The following is a 20,507-nucleotide window of genomic DNA, read 5'->3' on the forward strand; positions in this document are numbered from 1 at the left end:
GTTAGTATCAATAAATGGAATGATCAATTAATATCATGACAAACTGAGCCAAACAGCACGGCAGCCACTTGATGCAAATGCTTAAAAAGCCAAGATCCAATAGAATATTAATAGTATTAATTTCAAGAAAAATATATTAATAATATTAGTTGAAAAATTAAAATAAAACTTAATTAATAAATAAAAATATAAAATATTAGTAAAATGTGGATCACAAATCTCAAATCTCTATTCATTACTTTAAATTTCAAATAGAGTTTTATGTAATAAATTTCTCAAACTTTACCAATTCACTTTGTTTAATCTGTTAAATTATAATTTTGAATTATCAATGTAATAAAATGACGTTTTGTAAATATATAATTTAATTTCTTTCAAATTTTTAACCATAAAAAAATGTAATTCACAATTATTTCTTGTGTGTTTTTTAAAAATATTTTAAAAAACAATTATAAACTATAAAATTTTGTTAAAAATTAAGTAATTATAGTTGCAAATTTAAAATTTTAAGTCATATATAATTATAGTTGTGCATACAAAAAGCACAAACAAAATGTTAAAATAATAATAATAAAAAAAATCTTAGAACCTGTAGATGCTTCGATAACTTTGAAAGGTGAACTGATTTTTTTTTTTTTGTCTAGTTTGTAATTTTTTTTTATCTCTCTTAATGAAACTTTATATAAAAGTTTTTTTTTTATTGTGAAAATTTTTTATTCTGAGCAAAAATTAATTATTGAGCAGGATTTTTAAAATGCCGATAGCACTTCGCTTGAGCCAACCTAGATTCTCCAAGAAGGCTTGAAAGATCCACCAGATATATGAGACCTCCCATGTAAGATGGGGCATAAATCAAATTTTTCAAAATTGTTTTCTGGGTTTAAAATAGCTGGAGACCTGTTATTCTGAGTTGAATGCGTTTAAAAATCTAGTTAATAATTATTTAAAATTAAAATTTTAATTTTAATTTTATGGACATATAATTATTCAAAATTTTAATGCTATCATCAGGTTCTGTCTTAATGCTTTGTTGTACAGTTTGGTCAATAGAAGCTTAAAAATATAAATGAATAGGATAATTCATTATAGCTCTAATTAGCATGATTACTTAATGTATCATGTTAATCTGAGTAGAAGAGAAGTTGCAGCTCAATATTGTATTCTAAGGGGATGTTATTGTTAGGTAAATTTTATTTATTATTTGGTGATAGTTATTTTCTTATTGCATAAATTTAAGTAATCCGTTGGAAAATGAAATGTGAATGTTATAAAGACTTCTCCAACTTGTGACAAGGGAACAAGAAAGAGAAAGTATGTCATTTGATTAATATTTGATAGCATTCAAACCAAATAACACGGTTCATAGATATGAAATTATTTCATTCACATGGAAGAGAAGTCTTGCAACTTGTGGTAAATAATGAAATATATGATTATGAATATTAGAAGAAAGAATAACTTTGTGGAATGGACTATCAAAACCATTTAGCACGCCTTATACAATTAATTTTTAACGAGACTTTATATAATTTTTTATTATGAAAATTTTTTTATTTAAAAAAAAAAATCAATTTGTGGTATCACAATTTAATACAATTGACCATCATTAATTTGCTTTACAAATGAATTTATACTCTCAAAATCTTAAGGCAAAGAACTAACTTATATAAAATTATTTAAGAGAATTTTAGTGAATAGTCTATTTCTTTTTTAATTCTTTTTTTAATTAAGAAGTAATTTATATATTTAATTTACACACAGAAAATATATATTATGAATTGATAAACTTCAAGTCAAGGTCTCTCATAAAAGGGAAAAAAATTATAATTAATTTCATAAATAATATTAATATAAAGTAAAAGAGAAGTGTTGCTTTTTGTAGAAAATAATAACATTTGATAATAAATATAGAGTAGAAGAAGAGAAAGATATTTGGCACAAAATGATAGCTATAAAACCAAAAAAATACGCTCAATAAACATACACTTTCATTGAAGATGGTAACAATTTTGAAATGTATTTATCATATTTAATTAATGTGTTTGTATGCCTATATGAATTAAAGATGTAAATTAAATTTGTAATGTTGACAGCTTGGTGAAATTTTTTTTATTACAATAATTATTTACAATAACATTTAAATAATATTTTTTATTATAATAATTGCTTATAATAATATGTTTATTAAAATAATATATTATTTATAGCAGTTACAAGAGTAACATCTCCTTAAGGGATTTTTTTATTACAGGCCATTGCCTCACTCCTCCCTAGGTTAACAAATTTGTGTATAAGTGAGGTGAATAGTTAATGAGAGTTAACGGTTAATCTTGACATATCAAATAAAGTTAAAGAAGGGTAACTCATTACAAGAATAACTTTTAACCCGATACATTCAAAATAAATACAACACACCCTTAAATGTGATGAATTTGAGAATTGAGTACTTATTTAACTTAAATATTATTATCGTTATTATTTGATATTGTTTGTGCTAAAAATAGATTAACTATGAATTTCAATATCCTTAATTAAACTTTTATCAGTCTTAATGCCACTTCATTCGAAACTAAATTATGAAAATGTTGAATTCTATTTATGTATATTATTATTTGTCTATTGCTGTGTTTAAGATATTCTCATTTAAAATTGTTAAAAAAAATACACAAAAAAAATCTATATCATAATTATTATGAAAAATGAATCAAATGATATAAAAAAAAATTAAAAATTTATGTAATTGACTTAAAGCGAAAGTCTTCTTAAAAGTTGAAGTATCAACAAAAGGAATGATTCATTCGTATCAATTAATACCAATCACAAATAGTCTGATTAATTTTTCTCTTGTTTAAAAGTGAAGAAAGTGGAGAAATTTCAAATTTAATTCTTCTCATTTGCGCATTTTAATCCAACAGCTGTTTTTTTTTCTTTTTGGTCTTCCCAACAGCTGTTATTTGATCCACATATATATATATATATATATACACACACACATTGATTGCCTCCAGTTATATGTCAACTAATACTTTTTTTAGGCTTATTGATGAAAAAAAAATATATATCAAAATAAAATTATGGAATAGTTGATAAATACAATAATGTTTAATAGTAATTATAAACAAGTTAAGAAATGGAATTCAAAATTTAATTAATAAAAATTAAATAAAATTTTAATAACTTTAAAAATTTTGATCAATTCTTATAAAATTAAAAAAATTAAATAAAATTATCAGAATATGATAAGATTTAGCTTTTATTTATTTTGCGAATAAGCTTTTTATTTAAAGAACATATCAAACAAATAGTCAGTAAGCTAAATCAAATGGCATAACAGTCGTTTGATGCAATGCACGGAAATCAAGATCTAATAAAATATTAATAATATTAATTACATTGAGAGAGAGAGAGAGAAGAGTGGGTCAATATATAAAGTGAAGAGGGCGTGACCCACTCTTCATTTAGTATTTCTATTTATGTTTTTAGAAATTTTCAATTTTTTTCTCTATATTCTTATATTTTAATTGAACCAATTAATATATTTTTTAAATTTAAATTTAATATTTTTATATAATTATTAATTATGATATAAAAAATATAACTAAATTAATTATATTGAATATCTCTCCATTTTCAATATTTTATTATTATTAATTTTTTAAAATTTTTCTCTGCTTTTCTACATTTTAATTAGACCAATTAATATACTTTTTAATTTTAAATATTAATATCAATTTGTTTATCATTAATTATGATTATATTTTTGGGAACTTAAGCATATGAAAGTTCATTATATATTACTATTTTTCTATTTTATAAATTTTAATATCTAAAATTTTAATTGTTATAAACATCATTTTAAGAAAATATTTAATAAAAATTATTTTTTCATTCATGATTAACATAGTAAATGGAAAAAAATACTTATAAATATCAATTTAAAATTATAATAAATCTTCATTTAACTTTATTCCATATAAAAATTAACTTTATTGTACCTTTTCATAATTTAATTAAACATAAAAATGACACATTGAAAATAAAATTAAATATATTGTAATAACTAAGCTGCAGTGTTTTTCTCTAAACATTTTACAGCAAATACATTGATATCAATTATATTGGTAAAACAATAGGGATAAATAACGATGCTTCATTTTTATTATTATAGTAACAGGTTGATGAATAAGGTTGCTTAAATAATTGTTAAATTTGTATTATTGCTTTAGCAGTGGCAACTCATCAACAGTTAAATATTTAGAAAAATTATTATTAAATTATATAATTTTAGGAAAAATTATGTTGTGATCAATTTTATTAGAAATTATAGATGGATCATAAAAGAAAGGGAAATATATATAAGATTGAAAGTACCTACTTATGCCTTTATTTTTATCGGAAAAATAATTCCATGGAATTTCTTAGGCAAAAGCTAAGTTGGATTAAGAAACTGGATTTATATATATATATATATATATATATATATATATATATATATATACATATTATATACAAAATATAAGATTGGCATACCTCTTTATAAAGTGGAAATTTTTAATTCAATATTGATAATTTATTTTATAAAATTTAAAGCAATTGGTAATTTAGAGTGATTGATAATAGGATTGACTTCAATTCAAGGTCTCTTACAATAGTTTTCATAAATAATAAGATATAATAAAGTAAAAGAGAAGTTTTGCTTGTAGTGGAAAATAATGGCATTTGATAATGAATATAGACCGGAAGAAGAGGAAGACTTGTAATAGAAAATGATGGTTTTAATTTATTATAAAAGTTAAAACTAAATAACATGCTCAACATATATAACGGATTTTTTTTATTCTATCAATGACAGACTTTCATTGAAGAAGTCAATAATTATAAAAATGTACTGATGATATCGAAGAAGACATTAATATCTCGAGATAGATTTAAGAACTGAATAATTATGTCACTGGGTTTGCATTTCATTATTATTATTATTATTATTATTATTAAAAAATTCAGTTAAATTTTGTGTTATATTGAATTCAAAGTTAATGCATTACTATTGTTAAAAAAATAGATTAAAAAAAAAATCTATAGCATAATTATTTCGGAAAATACCCTATGCATGAGCAAATTGAGCCAAGATACCTAAAAATTTATATAGTTGAGTCAAGGTCTCCTTAAAAGGATCAATAATGGATTAATTTTCAATCCATATCTCAACATTAATAGTTTAGTATACTGAACCAAACAGCACGGCATATGTTTGATGCGATGCACGCAACGTCAAGGTTCAAAAAAAATTAAAAATATTACTGGAAAATTTAAAATAATAAAAATAAAAAAAATTATAATTATAACTATGCATACGACAAAGGCGGGTAAAAAAAAACGAGATGTTTTATATCTCTATTAACTTAAACTTTTCTAAGTCTTAATGCCAAATCGATTTCAAAATGAATTATGAAAATTTAAAGCTAAAGTCTGCTTACAGGTTTGTATCAATAAATGGAATGATGAAATGTAAACTGAACCAAACAGCACGACAGCCGCTTGAATATTAATAATATTAATTTCAACAAAATTAGAATATTAATTAAAAAATTAAAATAAAATTTAATTAATAAATTAAAATATAAAATATTAGTAAATTGTCGATCAAAAATCTCAAATCTCTATTCATTATTTTAAATTTCAAATAGGGTTTTATATATTAAATTTTACAAATTCACTTTATTTAATCTGTTAATTTATGATTTTGAATAATCAATCTAATAAATGACGTTTTATAAAAATATAATTTAATTTCTTTCACTGTTTTTAACCATAAAAAATGTAATTCACAATTATTTCATATGCGCTTATTTAAAAAAAATTTTAAAAAAGTAATTATAAACTATAAAATTTTGTTAAAAATTAAATAATTATATAATTTTGCTTAAAAAACACAAAAAATATTAAAATAATAATAATAAAAATCTTAGAACCTGCAGATGCATGGTCGATTTTTCTTGCCGATCAATGATAGACTTTCATTGAAGAAGTTAACAATTGTAAAAAATGCGGATAAATTTAGATAATGGTCCATGAACTTATTTAGTTGTAACATTATAGTCCCTTTACTTAAAAATGTAACATAAAATTCCATCAACTTTTAAATTTTGTACAGTAAAATCCCTCTAACCTCCAATTACTGATTTTTCAGTTAGACGCTGACCTTAACAGTTCTAGCATGGAGCTTAGTCAGTATTTCTCTTTTCTCTCTCAAGTCATATGTAAATTGAATCATTCTTCTCCCTGTAGACAGAATAATTTTTCACATATAGAGAAAATAATTTTACACTTTGCATAATAGAGGAGAGAGAAATGTTGACTAAGCGCTATACGAGAGCTGTTCACGTCAGTTTCCAACTGAAAAATCAGTAATTAAAAGTCAAAGAGATTTTACTGTGCAAAATTTAAAAGTTGAAGGGGTTTTATGTTACATTTTAAAGTTGAAGGATTGTAGTATTAGAACTATATAAATTCAAGGACAATTGTTAAAATTTATCCGTAAAAATGCACTGATGATATCGAAGAAGACAATAATATCTCTAGATAAATTTGAAAACTGAATAATTATTTAGCTGATTTTGCATATTATTATTATTATTATTATTATTATTATTATTATTATTATTATAAAAATTCAGTTAAATTTTGTGTTATATTGAATTCAAAGTTAATTCATCATTATTGTTAAAAAATAGATTAAAAAATATACATATCATAATTATTTTGGAAAATACATAAGCAAATGAATGAAATGATATAAGAAATCTAAAAATTTATATAGTTAAGTCAAAGTCTCCTTAAAAGTTAAAAGGATCAATAATGGAATGAATCCATATCTCAACATTAGTAGTTTAGTCTACTGAACCAAACAGCACTGCAAATGTTTCATGCAACGCCAAGATCCAAACAAATATTAAAACTTTTACTTGAAATTTTAAAATAATAAAAATAAAATAATAGAACCAATAGTTTATCATCATTAATTTATTTTATTAAATAAATTTAATAAAATAAATTTTTATAGAGTGGAAAACAAGGAAGACTTTTGGCGCAAAATGATATTCTTTAAAACCAAATGACACACTCACAAACATACACTACAACAATGATATAGACTTTTATCGAAGATGTTAACAATGATGAAATGTCCTCACCATTTAATTAAGAAGACATTAATATCTGGAGTGATTGATTTGAGAATTGAGTAATTATTTAATTTAATTTATATTATATTATTATTATTTTATTATTTAACATTGTAAAAAAATTTTAATTAAATTTTACATTAAAAATAAATTTACTAAATCTTAATTATATCATGAAACTATTCAATTTAAAAGTTTAAACTTATAGGTAAATGTTTCAATAATATATATATATATATATATATATATATATATATATAACTGCTCCTCATTTTAAATTGCTAAAAAATAGAAAAAAAAAATTATATCATAATTATTATGGAAAATGATATAAAAAATTTAAAAATTTATATAGTTGACTTAAAGTCAAAGTCTCCTTTTAGGTTTGTATTTTGTATCAATAGATGAAATGATCAATCCATATCGATAATATGATGATATGTAAACTGAACCAAACAGCACGGCAGCCACTTGATGCAACGCATGAAAAAAGCCAACATCCAATAGAACATTAAAAATAATATAAATTAAAAATTAAAAAATAATTAATTAATAAATTAAAATATAAAATATTAGCCACTCAAATCTCTCTGTTCATTTTAAATTTCAAATAGAGTTTTATATAATAAATTTCTCAAATTTTATAAATTCACTTTATTTTATCTGTTAATTTATGATTTTAAATAATCCATCTAATAAAATGACGTTTCATAAATATATAATTTAATTTCTTTCACAATTTTTAACCATAAAAATGTGTTTATTTAAAATATTAAAAAAACAATTATAAACTATAAAATTTTGTTCAAAATTTAGTAATTACAGTTGCAAATTCAAAATTTTAAGTCATATATAATTATATTTATGCATACAAAAAGCACAAAAAAAATGCTAAAATTATAATAATAAAAAAAAAATCTTACAACCTCATGGTTGATGTTTTTGTAACTTTGAAAGGTGAATCTATTTTTTTTTCCTCTATTTCGTAAAGTTTTTATTTTTTATTTTTAATTTTTATCTCTGTTAATGAAACTTTATATAAGAGTTTTTTTATTGTAAAAATTTTTTATTTTGAGAAATAAATTAATTATTGTATATACAATTATTATCGTTAATCTATTTTATCAACTAAATTTAGATTATCGAAATGGTTCTCTCATAACAGTTTTCATAAATAATAAGATATAATAAAATAAAAGAGAAGTTTTGTTTGTGGTGGAAAATAATGGCATTTGATAATGAATATAGACTGGAAGAAGAGGAAGACTTGTGATAGAAAATGATAGCTTTAATTTATTATAAAAGTTAAAACCAAATAACACTCTCACTAACATCAACGATAGACTTTCATTGAATAAGTTAACAATTGTGAAAATGCACTCATAATTGAAAAAGACATTAATATCTTGAGATAGAACTGAATAATTATTTAGTTGAATTTACATTACATTGTTATTATTAATAAAAAAAAATTCAGTTAAATTTTGTGTTATAAATAAGCTTATTATTCTCTTTGAAAAAACAATTAATTAAAAAAATTAATTAATTAGATGAATCTAAACTCTTGAAATAATACTACTTATTATTAGATCTCCACTAAAAAAAAATTGATGTAACGTTATTTGAACAATTTCTATGGTCCTATGATTTCAAAGTGAAGCTAAATTACAGTGTTGGTAGTACGAGAGAAAAAAAAAATGAATTTGATTGTAGATTTTATATGATTATCTAGGAATGAAAATTATTTTTTACTTAAAAAAATACTTAAATATTGGCAATGATATATAAATTATACTTGTGTAATATGAGTGGTAATTCATTTATTATCAATAAATTAATGGGCATATATCCAGAGAGAAAGCAATTCTTATGTTGATTTCTTCTTAGTATATTGCCTCTTGCAAACTTAAACACTTAAATTCCCCATTAATATCTTATTCCCTACTTATAACTCTATTTATTTTTTATACCTTAATGATAAATGTATGCAATATTATTTTTTTATTTGATTTGTATGCAATACTGTTACGTATTTTTTTTTTCTTGTATTTTTTTTTATTTTATAAAAAATTAAAATAGGAATCAAGATAATTTTATTAAGAGATATTTAGCGATAATGTATATAGAAATGATGCTTCTAGTGGAAAATAATTACATTTGATAATGAATATAGAACGGTACAAGAGGAAAACTTTGTGGTTCAAAATGATAAGTTTTAAAACCAAATAATACGCTCATTAAATATACATCACATCAATGATATTAACAATTATGAAAATGTAATCATCATTTAATTAAGAAGACTTTAATTAGACATTATTTTTTCATGAGATAGTTTAATTTAATTACAAATGCATAAAGCCATGACCCTATATCTATAAAAGGCTAAAGCTTATGCATTATAAGATCACAGCAAGAGATACATAGCAAAAAGCAATATTAAAATGGAGGTTATTAAAGAGTTCCGTTGGGCATTGCTAGTGATGATGGTTTTATTATTACATGGAAGTTGGCACTCTTATGGTTGTTGGGAGACTGAAAGAATTGCTCTCTTGCAACTCCAAGCTCATTTCAATTATTCTATTCAGTTTGACTATTATAATTATTGGTGGGACTACGATTATTCTGACGATGTCAAGTGCTGTAACTGGGAAAGAGTCAGGTGCAGTGCCGCTACAGGGCATGTTACCCAAGTCTCACTTTGGGGAATAAGAGGTTGGAATTCCTTCGAACATTGGTATCTAAATGCCTCTTTGTTTCTTCCCTTCCAACAGCTGAAGAAGCTTGACTTATCCGATAACAACATAGCTGGTTGCCTGAAGAATGAAGGTCTGTCTGTCTATTTCATTACAAAAATTAATAATAATCCAAATTAAATGAGTATTTGGATATCCATCAAAATGCAATTTATATTATCTTTTCTTTTTTTTTTTATCTACTTTTTTATTTATTAAATATGTTTACTTCTCTTTATGCAGGTTTTGAAAAGTTATCAACGCTTGAGAATTTTGAGTTTCTTGATTTAGGTGTTAATAACTTCAACACTAACATTTTATCATCTCTAAGTCATCTCTCATCTTTGAAATATTTATATCTATATGGAAATGAAATGAAAGGAAGAATTGATATTCAAGGTGAGTATTACTATCATTTTCTATCTTTATGTGTCTCACACAATACACAAACCGCACCATTATCCCTATTTCGCATTAACGCTTATTATTACTAATGAGTGTAGAATTGAATAATCTAACAAATCTGAAAAAGTTGAGTATACCGGACAACAAAATTGAAGGCTTTAAATCTTTACATGGTATGAATAGTTTTTTTTACACAATATTTTAATTTGTTTTCTTAAATAAGTAATAAAAAATTAATATATAAGTGTTTTTATATGCAGGTGGTGAAAAATTACTAAACATGAGCAATCTGGAGTATCTTTATTTGAGTTACAATAACTTTAGTAATGATATTTTATCATCCATTAAGGGGCTCTCATCTCTCAAAACTCTATGGATAGGATATAATCTATTGAAAGGACCATTCAATTTGACAGGTTAGATATTTTTCCTCCCTTTTTATGAAGTTACTAATTGATTCAATTGCTCATTATTCATAATCATTTAATTATTTTGAGCTTTTTTTACTAATCAGAATTGGATGCGATGAGCAATCTAGAGGAGCTGAGCTTGAGCAGAAATAACATTACAAAATTTATCAGCTCAAGAGGTATTGATTACATACTAATTTAACTTTTTTTATTTTTTATTATTTTAAAAACAGAAATTTAAAATTGATATTTAGTTCTTTCCTTTTTGAAACCATTGGTATTTAGTTAAACGTACAATAATATTTTAAAATATTATTAAAAACTATTTCCACAATTATACATTCGGAGATTTTTCTTAACTTACTGTCTAAAAACTTTCCATATATAAGAAAGTGAACGTGACTAAATACACATATGGTAAATATTTGAGTTAATTTACTTTGTACTTTTTAACATTAAAATTAAATCTGAATAATTTATTTTTATTTTTTAAATATAAATTTGTTAGTTTGCGAGAACTCATATTTACATTTATATGATATTTTTTTTTCTAATAAAATTTTCTGAATGTGTCCCCAACCATAACACCTTTATTGTATATATTTTTTTAATTATTTTTAATAATAATACATTTTAATTTGATTTTTCAATTCGATTTAAAATTAAAAATAATCTCAACACAATGTAATCAATAACTTGTTTCAATCTATACAAAATTTAAAATAATCTGAATTTAAATGATTCTAAAAAATTAATGAATAGTCCAATATTCATATTAATGGATCTAAAAAATAAACACATACAGTAAATATTTGGATTAATTTACTTTATACCTTTTTAACATTAAAATTAAATTTAAATGTCTAATTTCAATTTATTTTAATTAAATATTATGTTATAAATAAAACACTTAAAATAAAATTACAATTATATATGTGTGAGAACTCATATTTATTTTTATACAATGCATAGTATTTTTCTAATAAAATTTTCTTAATGTGTATTGACCATAATATCTCTGTTGTATATATATGTTTTTTAAATTTTTTCAAAGATAGTAAATTTTGATTTGATTCGCCAATTCTATCCCTTGCTTAACTCAATGCAATCAATGATTCTTTCGGTCTGTATAAAATTTAATTTAAAATATCTAAATCTGTATAAATAATCTAAAGCCAACTAACTCAATTAATTTATATTTTAATCCTAAAATTAAATTAATAACAATATTTTTAAACAAAAATTAATATTTTAATTTAAACAAAAATTATTATATAAATTATTTAAATTTAACTTTAAATTCTTTTTATATAGCTATTCGAATAAAAAAAAAAAAACCTAAATTATATTGATCTGTTTTTGTACCCTTATTTATTTCAGTAACCCTATACATATATAATTGTATGATTATAAGTAGAAAAATTTTGTCCTATTACAAAGGAAGTATTATATAATTAGATTTTTTTTTTTAAAAAAAAATGTTATATTAGAAAAGAGTATTAGTTGAAATTAATATAATTTTTTACAAGGAACCTAATAGTAAAAAATTCAAATATATTTGTACAATCGTAATTTTTTGAATTTTTTTTAATTTCAAAACTTTTTCCTCATAATTTAAGATTTAATTGCAATTATACTTATTTGAATAAAAAAAATATTTTTGTACATTTGTAATAATGAAGCCTAATCGTAAAAAAAAAAAAGAAATTTAAATATTTTTGTAATTTGAAATTTTTTTTAATTTCGGAACTTTTTTCTTATAATTTGAGATTTAATTGCAATTATAGTAATTTGAATAAAATTTAGAAAAAAATCTATAATAAAATTAAATAAAAATAAGTTTTAATTAGTTCTCATCTTTGTCCATGCCATTTACATTAACAAAATTCATATACTCTTAACAAAATAAATTGATTGCTTTTCCAAGTTAAAACTGAACAAATTCATAATTAAAATATATACTCTTAATTATGCATTGTGAATGATGAAATTTATACAGTTAAAGATAACAGATAGGAATTAGCGAACACAATTTGAGGATGATTATTATTATATATCTTTATGAGATAGCAATTCAAACATCTAAACTAGAAAATCATAGATATGCAAATATTTAAACAAACGTTGAATTAAGATTCTAATTTTAAACTTAAAATCTAATGATGCCAAATGTCAAATTTTTCATAAACCAAATGGCAAAATACTGTTATATGTAAATAATTATTCATTTAAAATATATCAGTAATTGTCCGAATTAAACATCTAATTTCACTCTCAAATAATATATATATATATATAGATTGTGCACTTTTTGTGCTGAATTTTTAGTGAAGAAAATAAAATCGCCGCTAAAAATGTGTTAAAAGTTTTATTCAAAGGCGACTTCAAATATCGCCTCTGATTGTTCACGATTTATGGGGACTTCAAAGATGGGTGCTTTTGCCACAAATGAGTTAAAAAAAAAAAAAAAAAAGCGTTGTCCACTGCGCTCCTAAAATTTTTTACTGAAAAAAAGATTTATTTTAAAGAAAATTAAGAAAAATAAAAGCTTTTTTTTTTTTTTAATATGCAATCTCTCTCTCTCTCTCTGAATGTTTTCCCCTAGGCTCTCATCCCTCCTTCAAACTTCATCAACTGATGATGGGCTGTGAAATTTTTTTTTTTACTAGTGTGTATTTGTCTTATTAATTTTTTTTACTATATAAATTATAATTCCACTATAATATTGTAAATGGTTATTTATTATAGTTAAATATCATTTATAATATTAATATATTTTAATATTTTTTATACAATTAACTCTGACTGAAACTCAAACTCGAGATTGCACAGCTTTGAAGATACTCCAATACTACTGAAAATACATTTTAGTTTAATAGTATTATCTCCAAAATTATGTTATTTCTAATTTGAATCCAAAGTTAAATGGAAAAAGAATTGAAAAAGAATATAAAAAATGTATTATGCTAATAATTCATTATTTTTATGTTCTATATCATACTTTTCATGCAATTGTTTATATAACAAATCCATAATATTCATAAAAATATATATTATTATTTGCGTGTTTAATATGTGGCTAGTGTGTGGATCTACCCCATTTTTGAAATTTGTTTTAATTTTTGTCCAAATTGCACCACTAGATTGAATTTTTTTTTTAATCGATGATTTTTTTTTCATAAAATAAATATTGAATGTGTTATGAAATTTGTTTTATTTTAACTTTATTCTCACTTGTAGAAATCAGAAGTCCAAAAAATTTGAGCATCCTTTATTTAGATGACATCACCGTAGAAGGAAGAAGCATGCTATTAGAATCATTGGGAGCATTGACCCATCTCAAGACCCTCTATCTAAGAGACAGTAATTTCAAAGGGACAATATTTGATCAAGGTTAGTACGTAATTAAATATGCATATAACAATTGCACTGCTTTCATAGTACGTAATAAAATATGCATATAACAATTGCACTGCTTTCACAAAAAATTAAAATTTGCTGGTTCTTTTAAACAGGTTCTAAAGTGATAAATGTGAAAGAGCTGTATTTAGACGGGTCTTCCCTAGATGAAAACCTTCTCCAAAGTCTTGAAGTATTATCTTCTCTTAGGCTTTTGTCTTTACGTGAATTGAATTGCATCCTACCAATCCAAGGTAAATTTGATTTCTGATATCGCTCTTTTACAAAGAAAAATGATTCCATCTTAATTTGGTAGATAATACAAGGTTAAACTTCACATTAAAGACTAATATAACATTATCCTTTCCTAATATATATTTGAATTTATTATTATTATTATTATTATTATTATTATTATTATTATTGTAGGCTTGCCACATCTGAAGGATTTGGAGCATTTGCATTTGGATTACTCTATTGTCAACACTAATTTTCTACAATCAATTGGAGAGTTGTCCTCCCTTCAAACATTATCATTGTGCAATTGTGGACTTAATAGTACAACGTTTCTAAACCAAGGTAAACTGGATATGGCATTTCTCAATTTGAGATCTCTTTCATCTTAATTAAAGATTTTAGCTAAAGGTTTTAATAAATGAATTATTTTCAGGTTTGTGCAAATTAATACATCTCCAGATGCTAGATATTAGCGACAATGATTTCAGTGGTAGCTTACCTTTGTGTCTAGTGAATTTGACATCCCTTCAATGGCTAGATCTCTCTTTCAATCACTTCATTGGAAATGTCTCTTCATCTCCACTTAGGGGTTTAAAAAATCTCGAAGATCTATCACTCTCAAACAATCTTTTCCAAATCCCAATCTCATTAAGTCCATTTTTCAACCATTCAAAACTCAAAAACTTGGATGCTTGGGGTAACACAATATATGTAGAAACAAATCATCAGTATTGGACCCCAAGGTTTCAATTAGAGCAGCTTATTTTATCCGATGGTGGATATAGCGGAGCATTCCCCAAATTCCTCTATCATCAATATAACCTACAGCTTGTTGATCTGTCACATATTCAAATGAGAGAAGGGTTTCCATCTTGGTTGTTACATAACAACACAAAATTAAAAGCACTTTACTTGATCAACAGTTCTCTTTCAGGGCCTCTCCAATTAACACTTCATTCTTATATGAATTTTTCATACTTGGATATCTCAGACAATTGCTTCATTGGCTCTATTCCAATAGAGATAGGAACATATCTACCGAGATTGATAGAATTAAACATGTCAAAAAATGGTTTCAATGGTAGTATTCCCTCTTCATTTGGAAATATGAGCTTGTTAGAAAGATTAGACTTATCCAACAATAGATTGTCAGGTAGTATACCAGAGCACTTAGCCATGGGTTGTTTCTCATTAAATCAACTCAGACTTTCAAACAACAGTTTGCAAGGCCAGGTATTTTCTAAAAGCTCTAATTTACAACTTCTACAAGAGTTATATTTGGATGGCAATCAGTTTAATGGAAGCATCCCAAATGGCTTGTCTAACATGTCTCACTTACGAGTGTTGGATCTTAGTCATAACATGATGTTCGGTAGACTCCCAAAGTGGATGGTGAACATGTCCAATCTTGAGATCTTGGACTTATCATACAATTATATTTTGGGACTACCCTCTAACTTTAGCTCTTCACGGATAATAGAAGTTCATTTGTCCAAAAATCAGCTACAAGGATCCTTGGAAGATGCATTTTTTGATTGCCCTAAATTGGCTATGCTAGATCTTAGCCATAATAATGTGACTGGAAGCATTCCGCCATGGATTGGAAAATTTTCTCAATTGAGCTATCTAATCTTGGGTCATAACAATATTAAAGGGGAAATCCCAGTTCAATTATGCAATTTGGCTCAATTAAGTTTGATTGATCTTTCTCACAATCATCTTTCTGGTCCTATTCTCCCTTGCCTAAGATCTACAAGCAACTCATACAGGCAACAAGAAGGTTCATATAATGCTTCTGCTTCTATTTCTATGGATGAATCTTTAAAGTTTACAACAAAGAGTATATCCTATTCTTACCAAGGAACCTAATAGTAAAAAATTCAAATATATTTGTACAATCGTAATTTTTTGAATTTTTTTTAATTTCAAAACTTTTTCCTCATAATTTAAGATTTAATTGCAATTATACTTATTTGAATAAAAAAAAATATTTTTGTACATTTGTAATAATGAAGCCTAATCGTAAAAAAAAAAAAAAGAAATTCAAATACTTTTGTACATTTGTAATTTTTTGAAAATTTTTTTAATTTCGGAAATTTTTTCTTATAATTTGAGATTTAATTGCAATTATAGTAATTTGAATAAAATTTAGAAAAAAATTTATAATAAAATAAAATAAAAATAAGTTTTAATTAGTTCTCATCTTTGTCCATGCCATTTACATTAACAAAATTCATATACTCTTAACAAAATAAATTGATTGCTTTTCCAAGTTACAGCTGAACAAATACATACTCTTAACAAAATAAGCTTTTTTTTTTTTTTTTTTTTTTTTAATATGCAGTCTCTCTCTCTCTGAATGTTTTCCCCTCGGCTCTCATTCCTCCTTCAAACTTCATCAACTGATGATAGGCTGTGAAATTTTTTTTTTTTACTAGTGTGTATTTGTCTTATTAATTTTTTTTACTATATAAATTATAATTCCACAATAATATTGTAAATATCATTTATAATATTAATATATTTTAATATTTTTTATACAATTAACTCTGACTAGAACTCAAACTCGAGATTGCACAGCTTTGAAAATATTTCAATACTACTGAAAATACATTTTAGTTTAATAGTATTATCTCCAAAATTATGTTATTTCTAATTTAAATCCAAAGTTAAATGTAAAAAGAATTGAAAAAGAATATAAAAAATGTATTATGCTAATAATTCATACTTTCATGCAATTGTTTATATAACAAATCCATAATATTCATAAAAATATATATTATTATTTGAGTGTTTAATATGTGGCTAGTGTGTTGATCTACCCCATTTTTTGAAATTTGTTTTAATTTTTGTCCAAATTGCACCACTAAATTGAATTTTTTTTAATCCATGATTTTTTTTTCATAAAATAAATATTGAATATGTTATGAAATTTGTTTTATTTTAACTTTATTCTCACTTGTAGAAATCAGAAGTCCAAAAAATTTGAGCATCCTTTATTTAGATGACATCACCGTAGAAGGAAGAAGCATGCTATTACAATCATTGGGAGCATTGGCCCAACTCAAGACCCTATATATGAGATGGAGTAATTTCAAAGGGACAATATTTGATCAAGGTTTGTATGTAATCAAATATGCATATTAAATTTTCACTACTTTCATGAAAAATTAAAATTTGCTCCCTCTTTTAAACAGGTTCTAAAGTGATAAATGTGAAAGAGCTGTATTTAGACGGGTCTTCCCTGGGTGAAAACTTTCTCCAAAGTCTTGAAGTATTATCTTCTCTTAGGCTTTTGTCTTTACGTCGATTGAATTGCACCCAACCAATCCAAGGTAAATTTGTTTTCTAATATGATTCCATTTTAACTTGGTAGATAACACAAGGTTAAACTTCACATTAAAGACTAATATAACATTATCCCTTTCCTAATATATATTTGAATTTATTATTATTTAATTGATTATTATTATTATTATTATTATTATTATTATTATTATTATTATTATTATTATTATTATTGTAGGCCAGCTAAAGGTTTTAATAAATGAATTATTTTCAGGTTTGTGCGAATTAATACATCTCCAAATGCTAGATATTAGCTACAATGATTTCAGTGGTAGCTTGCCTTTGTGTCTAGTGAATTTGACATCCCTTCAATGGCTAGATCTCTCTTCCAATCACTTTATTGGGAACATCTCTTCATCTCCACTTAGGGGTTTAAAAAATCTCGAACATCTATCACTCTCAAACAATCTTTTCCAAATCCCAATCTCATTAAGTCCATTTTTCAACCATTCAAAGCTCAAGTTCTTGAATGGTGGGGGTAACAAAATATATGCAGAAATAAATCATCAGAATTTGAGCCCAATGTTTCAGTTAGAGAGGCTTATTTTATCTGGTCGTGGGTATAGTGGAGCATTCCCCAAATTCCTCTATCATCAATATAACCTACAACTTGTTGATCTGTCACATATTCAAATCAAAGAAGGGTTTCCATCTTGGTTGTTACATAACAACACAAAATTAGAAGAACTTTACTTGATCAACAATTCTCTCTTAGGGCCTCTCCAATTACCACTTCATTTTCATACGAATTTGTCATACTTAGATATCTCAGACAATTGCTTCCAAGGTTATATTGCACCAATGATAGGAACATATCTGCCAAGAGTAAGATATGTAAACATGTCGGGAAATGGTTTTAGAGGTAGTATTCCCTCTTCATTTGGAAATATGAGCTTACTGCAAACCTTAGACTTATCCAACAATAAATTGTCAGGTAGTATACCAGAGTATTTAACCATTGGTTGTATCTCATTAGTTGAGCTCATACTTTCAAACAACAGTTTACAAGGCCAAATATTTTCTAGAACCTTTAACTTAAGATTTTTGAGAGAGTTACAATTGGATGGCAATCAATTCACTGGCAGCATTCCACATAGCTTGTCTAACTGCACTTTTTTACGAGTGTTGGATCTTAGTCATAACGACATATCTGGTAAAATTCCATGGTGGTTGGGGAACATGTCTTATCTTGAGATTTTGGATCTTTCAATGAATAATATCTCTAGAAATATAGCATCTAACTTTTGCCCTTCAAACATACGAGAACTTTATTTATCTAGAAATGGGCTTCAAGGATCTCTGAAGGATGCATTTTATGATTGCTTTGAGCTGATTGTGTTAGATCTTAGCCATAATAATATGACTGGAAGCATTCCATCATGGATTGGAAAATTTTCTTACTTGAGCTATCTAATCTTGGCTCATAACAATATTGAAGAGGAAATTCCAATTCAATTGTGCAATTTGACTCAATTAAGTTTGGTTGATCTTTCTCATAATCATCTTTCTGGTCCTATTCTCCCTTGTCTAAGGTCTACAAGCAACTCATACAGACAACAAGAAGGTTCATATAATGCTTCTGCTTCTGTTTCTATGGATGAACCTTTAGAGTTCACAACAAAGAGTATATCCTACTCTTACAAAGGAAGCATACTATCTTATATTTCTGGAATTGATCTCTCATGTAACCATTTGACAGGACAAATTCCTATTGAAATTGGAAACTTCAAAGAGATCCATGTACTGAATTTGTCTCACAATAGTTTGACAGGAAAAATCCCTACATCATTTTACAACTTACGTCAAATTGAGAGCTTGGATCTTTCGCACAACAACTTGAAAGGGAACATCCCTTCTCAGCTTACTGAGTTATATTTTTTAGTAGTTTTCAATGTGTCATACAATAATTTATCTGGCAAGATACCCGATGTTAAACAATTTGCAACATTTGATGAAAGCAGCTATCGAGGAAACCTTTTTCTCTATGGATGTCCATTGATGAAAAATTGTACTGAAATATCATTACCTCCATCAAAATCAAGAACTTCAATTGAGAATAAAGAAAGCAGTTGCTTCATCGATAAGGATGCTTTCCATGCGAGTTTTGGGGTGACTTACATTATGGTGTTGTTGGTAATAGCTGCAGTTTTGTACATAAATCCATATTGGCGACAAGTATGGTTTTACTACATTGAGGTGAGTACAAACAATTGCTACTATTTTATTATAGACAATCTTGCTTTTTTGTCCAAGTTTAGATTTTGTAACTTTTGTAAATGAAATTTATTATGCAAATATTATGTAGGTTTTTTTTTTTTTTTTAATTTACTTCAATTAACCAAGAGATTGAATCTCAACCAGTGATGTAAAACCTGTGTTTAGAATACTATATTTGCTCCTAGCATTGAATTTTTTTTAAGCCTATGCTTCAGAAAGCTGCTACATGGTCTATTATTTTATTTCTTTAACAATATGATTGAACTTATTAATATCTAAATTAGATTAATTTTATGCAAATACTATCATAGAAAGGACTGAGCATAGCAATTCTTTCTGGTTTGTTCGATAGATGGCTAATTATTATGCCTAATCCAAATTTGTACAATCCGAGAAGAGCTAATTTTCTCCCAAAAAATAATCTCAAAGAAAAAAGAAGAACAACTTAAACTGTTTTAAGAAATTTACACAATTGCTTAATATTAATCATTAAGTGCTAAATGCTAAATGTAACACAAGTAAGGGTCCAATAAAATAATAATATTGGTTAAAAAAATTGAATAAAATTTAAT

General features: G+C 24.8%; 1 protein-coding gene across 1 annotated transcript; it reads left to right on the forward strand.

Annotated features, from left to right (window-relative positions):
* Window positions 1-9,572: 9,572 nt before the first annotated feature.
* Window positions 9,573-20,186, forward strand: LOC131176665 (cuscuta receptor 1-like). Its single transcript, XM_058141736.1, has 10 exons — window positions 9,573-10,013; window positions 10,163-10,318; window positions 10,423-10,497; window positions 10,585-10,740; window positions 10,839-10,913; window positions 13,975-14,127; window positions 14,250-14,387; window positions 14,563-14,712; window positions 17,933-19,914; window positions 20,151-20,186. Exons 1-10 carry the CDS (start codon window positions 9,629-9,631, stop codon window positions 20,184-20,186), a joined length of 3,306 nt encoding a protein of 1,101 aa, XP_057997719.1. The 5' UTR covers window positions 9,573-9,628.
* Window positions 20,187-20,507: the final 321 nt, after the last annotated feature.

Source organism: Hevea brasiliensis, unplaced genomic scaffold, assembly GCF_030052815.1.
Source record: "Hevea brasiliensis isolate MT/VB/25A 57/8 unplaced genomic scaffold, ASM3005281v1 Scaf213, whole genome shotgun sequence".
Taxonomy (NCBI): Eukaryota; Viridiplantae; Streptophyta; class Magnoliopsida; order Malpighiales; family Euphorbiaceae; genus Hevea; species Hevea brasiliensis.